The sequence below is a fragment of the Lytechinus pictus genome, chromosome 8 (assembly GCF_037042905.1).
Source record: "Lytechinus pictus isolate F3 Inbred chromosome 8, Lp3.0, whole genome shotgun sequence".
Lineage (NCBI taxonomy): Eukaryota > Metazoa > Echinodermata > Echinoidea > Temnopleuroida > Toxopneustidae > Lytechinus > Lytechinus pictus.
Genome location: NC_087252.1, coordinates 19,349,984 through 19,361,081, shown reverse-complemented (window position 1 = coordinate 19,361,081; position 11,098 = coordinate 19,349,984). Strand labels below are relative to the sequence as shown.

Here is an 11,098-nt window from a genome sequence, read left to right as displayed (position 1 = left end):
AAATGAAGGTCATTTTGGTACCGATATTTGTTTTATAAGCCAAAAGGGGGGGGGGGTCACGGTAAATTGAAGGTAATCCTGGGTTGGCTCCAAAATGTAGGTCGTTATTTTTTTTTTACTTGGCAGCCCCAGGGGGGGGGGGTTAAACCGTTGATCCGCCTCTGCCAGCTAGAGTTTTTCTTCTTCTTTGGGTGTACTGCCCAACGCCCCGGGAGCCACTTCAACCGCGCGGGAGTTGTGAGAAGTTTCATGGTTTCCTCAGGAAACGAGATATTTCAAGTTTGCTCAAAATTTCTTTATAAAGTTAGATCATTTTTGTTGTGACATATACATGTAAATACAAAAACTTGGAAAATTTACCGCTTCCAATAGGGGCCGGGTGCTGATGGGTTATCTTGAAAAAATATATGTTTTTTTCTTTATTCATTTTCAATCCAGATACACTTACAAATAAGCTTTCGTAAAATATTATTTACAAACGGTTCATTGAACTTTAACATGATCAGTGTAAAAATGAATGATAACATTGACGACGTTAGGCAGGCCTGAATCTCGTACCCATATACCCCCATCCACTCACTTTCCCCTTCTGCTCGACGTCATAATCTCGCTTGGAAATATACGAGATCGATATCCGGATCCGAACTCTCATCTCCAGATCGGATACCGGTTTCCGTAAACAGTATAAATTTTCTGAAATTACGATTTTCTCCTGTAATTTTGCTGTTCAAATCATAATTGTAATATGGTGAGTTGGTAAATGTTTGTCGCTATTGAATAGATGATTTGAATACGAATTTTCATTCAAATGATAGTATAATACCTATTTTTCAAGATGATTGCGTTGCTGCATTTATATACAAAAATGTGTGTTTAGTCCCATTGTATGTTATGCGTGTTTGTTGTGATAGATCTAACATAACAAGTTGATTGTATTAAGTTCGAATTCGATGTTAGTCTACTCTTGCTATCCGCTTCCTTCATAGGTTCTACGATAGGGCATAGGCCTACAAATAGATCTATACTCTATACAAGTTGTATGTTACTAAATAAAGTTAAAAGAGATCAACTAAGTGTAAAATTGCAACTGAATATCCAGAGGCAGAGCTACGTCTAATTTTAAATTTGTACAAAAAATTGTAGATTTATATTTATATGAAGTTTTTTAATTTATTTTTCATAATAAATACATCTGACGCCTTGTGCGCAAACTAACACTGGCTACGAGGTGGGCGTGGCCCACTCACACTAGTACGAGGTTAGTATATATAGCCTATATACTAACCTCGTACACCGAACCGTGTTTGACCCTTGATTTCGAAGTAGTCGGCAAACATCGCTTCATTGCTGAAGTAATATTTGCCGAAACTCCTTCTCGCTACTCACCGGGGCTCTTTCCGGTAAGTAGCAATACATTAAAAAATAAAAAATGTAATTTGAATATAATAATCGGTCAAAAAGAGCAAATTTCGCTTACCTCGGCCTGGAAAGTAACTTCGCTTGTCTCTTCTACGGAAATACAAGGAGGCCCGTTGGTGGCGCTAATAAATTTCACAACCTTGATTCAGCTCCTCTGTAATTTTATAACTGTGTCTAAATCCTTTGAATGCGCAATTCTTATGATTAATTTACTAATTATGGGCACCAATAAATGAAATACCTTCAAACATGTCAAAAACATAATTCAAGATTATTATTGGCGATGATAACACTTTTCTGCAATTAATTTAAAACGATGACTAATAAAGAAAGATTGAAAAAAATATACGTGCCTGGAACAAAACCAGCAGTACAGGCTTTAACGAACATCAATAATACGGTATACCAAAGTCTTTACAATGAAAAGATTGGACACTTCACGGACTTTGCGTAATGACCTGCGTCAATTTGCGTGTAAAATAGTGTAGGTGCCTAGTCTTTCCCTTGTCGTGTCTTTGATATGAATATAAATCGCGCGCCCTCTTTAGACGAAAATTGATATCGGCGCTGACCAAATTTTATCTCCGTGAAATCTTCACTAAAGATCAAGAAAATATACATATTTTTTAGAAGAAACTTCAAGGAGAAGTCACGGAAAGATCTAAATGATTGGGTAAGTGTCATAGCAGAATGTGAAATCCCTAATTATGTGTGATGTTTTATGTGAGCGAAAGCCCAGTAGTATATTGATGTGTCGTGTGTGTCGCGTTATTATGAATGATATTCCTTCGCACGCGAGATGATATGAGCCCATGGGTGGGCGTGGCCTAGCATTTGACTGGGCTCGAGCGGCAAATTTGAATTCGAATAATAATGAGCAAAAGGTCACGCACGATCCTTGAACTTTCGACGTTTAAAAATGATCAACGACCACAATCAGCGACAATTAGCTACGGGAGAGTTACAGGGATTAAGCGGCTTATCGTTTCCTGACAAAGGCCATAGTTTGACACTTAATAATAATATCTTCACTTTTAGGAAACCTTTGGAACTGGGAGTTGGTATGTTTGTTTTGGTTTGGTTTTCTCTTTCTATTCATTGTTTATTTAAATGTAAAGACGTTCAAATAAAAATTCTAGGATTTTATTTTGTCCACCCTACTACCAAGTCTCACGCATTGTGCGTGAGACTCACGCATCCAGGGTCCGTCTCACGATCTCACGCATGGCGCCCATTTTTCTCACGCATCGGGACCCGACAGAAAAAAAAGAGAAAAAGTAGCATTATTCGTTAGATTATGCGCACTGGCCGACCGCCTTCGCACGCCGTCGCGTCTACCCCGACACGCGAGACGAATCGAGAGTGCAGTCAGCGCACAGCTAGTACGTGATACGAGGAATCGTGTGCGTGCATCGCGTGGTTTTGTAGTATGGATCAATATCATGATGAAGCCCATATCTCGCGCGCGCCTTTTCGAAACGTACAAGTGTAAGTACTGGCCGCGCGCGTGCAGAGACGCCGAGTCATGAAAATCTCACGCATAACATTTTTTTGAACTTGGCATCTCTGAATATCTGTGATTGATTGCAAATATTTTCTTGCAACGCCACCTAAGTCATTAAGTGACCTAATTCCTGACCTAAGTTCAAGTTCAATCTTCTCTCTCTCTCTCTGAGTCTCTCTCTCCTGTTTAATTGTATAATTAAACGCATTAATATAATTTATAACTTGTTAGGTCCATGTAGGTCAGGTCAGGACTTGTTAATATCAGCTGAATTGCCGGCCTTCATGATATTCTTTCATTTCAATAATAAGACATGTGATTGTGAAGAATCATTGTTTCAGCGATTTTCAAAAAAATTGATGCAAAAAATGTATTGGGTGAAAGTGTGAGACTTTTAATGCAACTCGCTGGTTTCGTCTTCTTTTTAGTGCAATATTTCCTCTGACAAAAATTTCCAGTGGTGGACTGTCGTGTACACTTTTTTAGATAACATTGGTCAAACTAAGATGATGAATCACCACCCCTCATACTTGTATGGCTTCATTTCAAATATGAAATTATTTTATTGATTAGAGGGTCGTGGGTTCGAATCCCAGCTATGGCGTAATTTCCTTCGGCAAGAAACTGATCCATAATGTGCTGCACTCAATCCAGGTGAGGTAAATGGGTACCGGTAGGAAGTAATTCCTTAAAAAGCTGTGTGCGCTATGAACGCCTAGCTTAGCCGGGTAATATAGGAGCGCCTTGAGCACCTAACAAGGTGGATATGTGCGCAATATAAATCCCCTATATCAGTGGCGTACCTAGGATTTTCCACAGGGGGGGCAAAATCGGCTGCCAAAAAATTTGACAAGCAAAAAAAAAAAAAAGGTCTTCAATAAAAAATTTTAGGTTTTCGTACCAGAAAATAATTTGACAAGCAAAAAAAAAAAAAAAAGGTCTTCAGGCTCTTCAGGGGGGGCATTAAAGGTCTTCAAGTTCGTCAGGGGGGCAAAAAAGGTCTTTTAAGCTCGTCAGGGGGGGCAGGTATATGTCTTTTGTATGGGTTGTGGCTCGTCAGGGGGGCAGAGTGCCCCCTCTGCCCCCCCTCCCCCGTAGGTACGCTAGTGCCCTATATTATTATTATTATTAATCTATAATATATCTACCCCACACTTCCCTGATCTTCAAGACCACTGAGCCAGTTCACACAGTTGAAATAAAAAGTTCAAAATCAATCCCATTCGCTGGTCCTCAATTTCACAAGAATGCTGACAAGTTAATAACTTTTAAACTTCATCATGTAGAAAATAGAGTCTGAAACTGGTACAAATTCACTGGCCTACATGTAGCCCTTTGTTTTTAATTTTCTGTGACATCAGGCTACTTAAATCATACTATGCATGCGGTGCCAAACCAAATTATATATTACATGTACGTCGTATGTGATCATTATTTAACAAATGATAGCAATAAACATATGAACATACAAATTATTTGTGAATCATTTTTAACCGATATTTATTATCAGGATATGAAAATAATAATAATTTATACTCTTTTAGTCATGAATAATTACAATCTTAATTTGTATTATTATTATTTATAAATTATTCAATCTTCTTCCATTATTTGTAAATGACTGCAATTTGTACTTCATTGTTATTTGCCTGTAATAAAGTAAATCCATCATTTATGAATAATGAAAAATATAATAATTAGTTATTTGAAAATTTCACACAAATATCACTTTGAGTGAATTCATATGATTGAATTCATAAATCTGAGCCATCATTTGTTACAGTCAATTTTATACTAGTACCCTTACAAAACACTCTTATCATAATTTCTATTTTCTTTCTATTTCTTTTTCCACTTTTTCAGAAATATATATGAAATGTCTGGTAAACACTGACCGTCATGGCTCTTATATTTGGAGTAGGAACTGGCCTCTTCGTGCTAGCGATACTCTGGGCTCTTGCCATCCTACTCTGTGCTGTCTTCTCCAGAGCAGATAAATTGAGGTGAGTTTCATTCGACCACTGAACAGGTTCATCTCATTGGTGTGATGAGATAAGACAATATTATTTTTTCCCTATCACGAAAGTTTACCTTTTTTGGGGGGGAGGTTGATAAGTTTTTACTTGGGAGGCTACAAGCTTCGTCATACCTTTGTCAAAGACTGCACAGTGAAGGGTGAAGAGAGATTAAGGACACAACGCTCTCTTTATATTATATTTTTATAGAAAACAACCTTGAAAAATATCTATGATGGCCAAAGTAGTCAAATTGACTGGTTGCCAAATAAAAAGAAGAACCCCCCCCCCCCCCCCCCCCCCGTCGACATAAATTCTGATTCTAACGCCTCAACATGATGCATCAGCATCTGCACTAGACCGATAAATGGGTCTATTTGTGTTAGGGATATGCTCCGCTGAGACTTTGTTTGGCTCCGCGCCATCCTCTCCGTCAATAGACCAATGACGGCCAAACAGATTAGGATCAGCCAGGTTCTTCTTCAGGCGCTCAATTGCCGTCAGTGCAGCTACAGCTGAGCGTACAAAACGTGTCAGCTGATACGCTGGCACGTCCGCATGCTCAGCTGTAGCTGACGGTGATTGAAGAAGAACCTGGATGATCCTTATCTGTTTGTCATCAAAATTCGCTATTTTCCGGCATATTTTTCGGAAAGGTGGTAAGCTGATTGTATTTATGGGTAATATAAATTTATCTTTATTATTTCTTCTTTTTTCCCCATCAAAAAGAAAAATTTAGGAGTAATCAATAAGGGTGCGCCAGCAACCCTTTTCTCCATAGACGCTGTAGTTGAGGCATTGGTGGAGCTCCGCCATTACAAGCTGAGCGCAATGGCCATCATCCGTTTGTAGGAGGACCAAAAAAATGTTGAAACACTCCTCCTAAACAGCGGATTTATCAGTCTACATCTGCACTATCTATGATGATTAAATCTTTGTGAAACACCCCCCCCCCCCCCCCCCCCGGTATTGTTTTAGTAGATCAGACCACTAGATAATTCAATATGGCCGTGGCATATTACCTTTAAATTTTCAATTGTTTTCTTTCATTAACAGTCTTTCTCTTTTCTCTCCCTCTTCTTCCCTATGTCAGAGGAGCAGCCTTTGGGATAGTACTTCTTGTTATCATAATCACCCTCATCCTAGTATTTATTCCTAGAGAAGATTCCTTTACACAGCCATCAGATATAAAGGTGAGTGCTGTTGGTGCATTTTTTTTGTTCATTGTAATAATGATGTAATTGTGGGATTGTTGTTTTTGCTTTTGCTTCTATTCAAATATTTAATGTATGGAATTTGTATTTATTGTAATTTATTATGTTTACCGTAGGTATTCCAGCTCTTGAATTAATAAACTTCATTGCTTTTTTTATTATTATTACTTTGTATTCAACTTTTAGTAGGCTCGTTACCAAATTTGTAATATGATAATGCTTTACACAGTACATTTTTATTCTTGTTTGTTAAATGTTCAATTATATTAATGTATTTTACTTAATCTTTTTTTGCAAAGCCCTTAGAAACATGATAAATACAATGTATTATTATTATTATCACATATAGTGCTGTTCATAAGTTACGCATAACTTTATGCTCGAATAGTGACCATTTTTTCTGCTAAATGATATATCCCTGTATAGCTGAGCACCTGAGAATGTACATGTTCTAGTTATGGGTAAACATACGTGCATATTCGTGCGTAACTAACTATACAGTTAGCTGTATGAAACACCATCCTGATTTGTGCTGTGTACAAAAATTGAGAAAATAGGCATGAAAGGACTTATCGGACGATTTATCCGACAAGTCCTGTTTTATTGACAGTTGGCATAGTAACAGTGGTCCTCAGCCAATCCAAATCAAGGAAAGTTGTCAGATTTGACAACTTGTCTGACAAAAGTGTTGATAAAATGCTCCCCAGGTCTTTTTCCAAATGAAAAAAAAGACCCTGTCCACATATGTGCTTATCTGTTTGGGTGATCTTCAGTGTGATCGTATGCAGCTTAGATTTCACAAAGGTTTAGATCCCGATGATAGAGTGAACGAATATTTACAGCCGCCAGAGGAGGTGGTTGGAACTACATTGTATGGTTCCCGAAGTGACGCCGAAATGCGACTGTTTTCCTGAGGGATGCAGCCCCAAAGGAAAATAGTCGCATTTGCGTCACTGAGGGACCATAGTTTCACCACACCTCTGACCGCAGGCCGTATATATATTTGGTTTATATCCGTCATCGGTATCATTCAGTATAACAGATAAAAAATGTAACTGAATATAGTAAATAATCCCAGTCTTCAAGTGTGAAATAATTAATGAAATTTGATAATGTTAATTGCTCACTGTGTGTGCGCGGGCATGCTCTGTTACAAGATCTCAGTGCGATTGACTTTATAGGCCATGCCCATGAAGCCGTAACCAGTTTTAAAACTATTTACGGCTCGGATTATGACGGATATGACAGTTAACCTTGGTTTTAAAGACTTTGTCATGAAGTTGTTTTTTTTTGCTGCTACTGCTCGCTCTCGGCTTTCAGCTAATTATCTTTCTCTCTCTCTCTTTCTATCCCATTCTCTCTCCAGATCACAGATCAGACGTTCATCCCACGTGTATTGATGTTGACGTTATTTGGACTGTTTGCCTTCCTCTCTCTCATCTTCATGTTTTCACTGCATTGGACAGAGCCTATACACGCCAAACCCATCAAGAGCAAAAGATTTTAGCTTTTAAAGTGACAGCATGTTGACATTCCTGCTTCCCGTGACGTGAAACGTAAAGGTCAAGTCCACCTCCCAAAAAATGTTGATTTGAATTCTGACAAGCATAACGCTGAAAATTTCATCAAAATCAGATGTAACATAAGAAAGTTATGACATTTTAAAGTCGCTTATTTTTCACAAAGCAGTTATATGCACAACTCGGTGATATGCAAATGAGACAGTCGATGATGCCCCTCCCTCACTATTTCTTTAGTTTTGCATTGTTTGAATAATACAATATTTACAATTTTTACAAATTTGAGAAAAATGACAAACTTGACTTAACCATGAAATGTTAAAACGATGGTAATTCCACATGTTCAGCGAGGAATAAAACTTCTTTTTACATGCAAAGGAAGAGAAAATTATAATATTTCATGTCTCATATAATGAAATGCAAATTAAATAGTGAGTAGGTGATTTTATCAGCCCCCTCGTTTACATACCACCTGGATGTATTGTGAATATACAATGTAACACTATTTTTTTTTTTTTAATGTCATAACTTATTATACTTCAGATTTTGATGAAATTTTCAATGTTATGCCAGTTGTATTTTTGTCTCACCTGCATAGCAGAGTGAGACTATAGGCGCCGCTTTTCCGACGGCGACGGCGGCGGCGGCGACGGCGACGGCGGCGTCAACACCAAATCTTAACCTGAGGTTAAGTTTTTGAAATGACAGCATAACTTAGAAAGTATATGGACCTAGTTCATGAAACTTGGCCATAAGGTTAATCAAGTATTACTGAACATCCTGCCTGAGTTTCATGTCACATGACCAAGGTCAAAGGTCATTTAGGGTCAATGAACTTAGACCATGTTGGGGGAATCAACATCAAAATCTTAACCTAAGGTTAAGTTTTTGAAATGTCATCATAACTTAGAAAATATATGGACCTAGTTCATGAAACTTATACATAAGGTTAATCAAGTATCACTGAACATCCTGCTTGAGTTTCACATCACATGACCAAGGTCAAAGGTCATTTAGGGTCAATGAACTTTGGCCGAATTGGGGGTATCTGTTGAATTACCATCATAACTTTGAAAGTTTATGGATCTGATTCATGAAACTTGGACATAATAGTAATCAAGTATTACTGAACATCCTGTGCAAGTTTCAGGTCACATGATCAAGGTCAAAGGTCATTTAGGGTCAATGAACTTTGGCCAAATTGGGGTATTTGTTGAATTACAGCCATAAATTTGAAAGTGTGTTGGTCTAGTTCATAAAACTTGGACATAATAGTAATCGAGTATCACTAAACATCCTGTGCGAGTTTCAGGTCACATGATCAAGGTCAAAGATCATGTAAGGTCAAAGAACTTTGGCCACGTTGGGGGTATTTGTTGAATTGCCATCATATCTCTATGAGTGTATTGGTCTAGTTCATAAAACGTGGAAATAAGAGTAACCAAGTATCACTGAACATCTTGTGCGAGTTATAGTAGTTTTCAAAATCAGCACTGCTGCTATATTGAATCGCGTGATGCAGGTGAGACGGCCAGAGGCATTCCACTTGTTCTATTCTACTTCAAATCAACTCTTTGTTTGGGTGGACTTGTCCTTTAACAATTGTTCGGGGGGGGGGGGGGGCTGGTTTCTACAATTTAATAAACTGATTGTTTATGATTTATTGTCAAACTTAGCCTCCCGATCAATCGTAAAGTTTTATTTTACAGGGCCCAGTCCATGTATTAGAAAGATATGCCGCATAGTCATGTAATTTTCCGGTTACAGCCAATTATTCCAAAGGTTCAATTACTCTGGAAACTAATAAGATTTGGATGATGTTTGAAGGATTGCATGTGGTATGAAACAATTGAGGAAGAGGTTTACTCTACATAACGCCATGTGTTACACAAGGTGTACCGCAAAAATAACATTTGTTATTTTGAAGGCTTGTTAGTCCAAAAAGGAAGTAGTAACATTCTGTATTTTTTACCTATACAGTTTTGTACATACTGGTACTTGTTGATACTGTACAAAATATTTTGGATTTTGTAAATATTGTCAGTATTGTAAATACTAATTTTTATTTGTTAATATGTAAAATAAAATTGTTATTGATTAAAAATCACTATTAGATATCTATGTGGATGTTAGTTCTCCTCATATCTTTCTTATGTAAATTTATTCCATAGGTCAGGACATGTCCAAAGTACAATGTAGTCAGCATACCTAGGATTTTCCAGAAGAAGGGCAAATTTTTTGGAGGATATTTCGTCCGCGAAAAAAAAAAAGGTCTTCAACCAAAAAAAAGGATTCCTTACCAGAAAAAATTTGACAAGCAAAAAAAAAAAAAAGGTCTTCAACCAAAAAAAAGGATTCCTTACCAGAAAAAAATTTGACAAGCAAAAAAAAAAAAAAAGGGTCTTCAGGTTCAAAAGAGGGGGTACACGTCTGTTTTTATTGCATTTTTACATTGCAAATTATTAATTTGGCTTCTCAAAAGGGGGGTGGGGGGAGACGTCCCCTGTATCAGTTGTGACTCGTCAGGGGGGGGGTAGGGATACAGTTTATGGGAGATGATGGGTTCTATAACAGCCTCAGTGGTGCAATTATCTTGTGTGTTTAACCTGTTGACCACTGAATTCTGTGATTCATACAGGCTTTGTAAAGGGATTGTGTGGTTCCAGTAGGCAATGGGTTAATATGTATTCGCAGTTGAAACAGAGGGGAAGAGAGGATGAAATGGGACTGAGGAGGGAGAGAGACGGAGAAAGAATGAGTGGAAGGAAAGATTGTGACAGAGAGACAGAAGGAAAGAGTAAGTGGAAGGCAGATGAGAGAGACAGATAGAGTGGAAGAAGAGAGAGAGAGAGGAGGGGGAGAGAAAGAAGGAGGGAAAAGGAAGAGTGCGTGTGAGAGGGCCGGAGAGAGAGAGCGTGAGATGGCAAGCATTATGTCATTGAAGGGAGACTCGGAGAGCGGAGCAGGTGGAATAAATAAGATTGCGAAGAGGAGGACGGTGTAGACAGGAAAGGAAGATTAAAGTGAGAATTTTAAAGAAATGAATAAGATTGGTAAAGCTGCTGCATCTTTCATAGGATTTTGGCATGAAAATAAATTACTTCCTATTGATATAGAGCTGTGTTATGGCAGGTGATGGAGTGAGAATATGCACCATGACACTAATATAAGCATTAAGGATGACACCACGGGGTGGGGGCAGGGGGAACCTCCCCCTATAAATCTTATAAGTATTAAAAAAAGGAGGAGAAAAGACGAAAAATGAGAAAACGAGAAAGGGGAGAAAGGAAGAAGAAAAGTATATAGGCGGAGTAGGCCCTTTAAAAAGGAAGGTCTGGATGAGGATCAAGTTGAGAAAAAAAATATTTTCCATGCTATCATAATTCATATTCTATTAGTACACATACACTCTACCCCTTGCAGTTT

General features: G+C 38.0%; 1 protein-coding gene across 1 annotated transcript; it reads left to right on the top strand.

Annotated features, from left to right (window-relative positions):
* Window positions 1-629: 629 nt before the first annotated feature.
* Window positions 630-9,799, top strand: LOC129266737 (transmembrane protein 218-like). Its single transcript, XM_054904553.2, has 4 exons — window positions 630-748; window positions 4,787-4,926; window positions 6,032-6,131; window positions 7,519-9,799. Exons 2-4 carry the CDS (start codon window positions 4,823-4,825, stop codon window positions 7,657-7,659), a joined length of 345 nt encoding a protein of 114 aa, XP_054760528.1. The 5' UTR covers window positions 630-748; window positions 4,787-4,822; the 3' UTR covers window positions 7,660-9,799.
* Window positions 9,800-11,098: the final 1,299 nt, after the last annotated feature.

Coding starts and splice junctions, on each gene's coding strand:
- LOC129266737 (XM_054904553.2), top strand. CDS start 4,823: ATGGCTCTTATATTTGGAGTAGGAACTGGCCTCTTCGTGCTAGCGATA. Junction 4,927..6,031: donor TCCAGAGCAGATAAATTGAG/GTGAGTTTCATT, acceptor TCCCTATGTCAG/AGGAGCAGCCTTTGGGATAG. Junction 6,132..7,518: donor CACAGCCATCAGATATAAAG/GTGAGTGCTGTT, acceptor TTCTCTCTCCAG/ATCACAGATCAGACGTTCAT.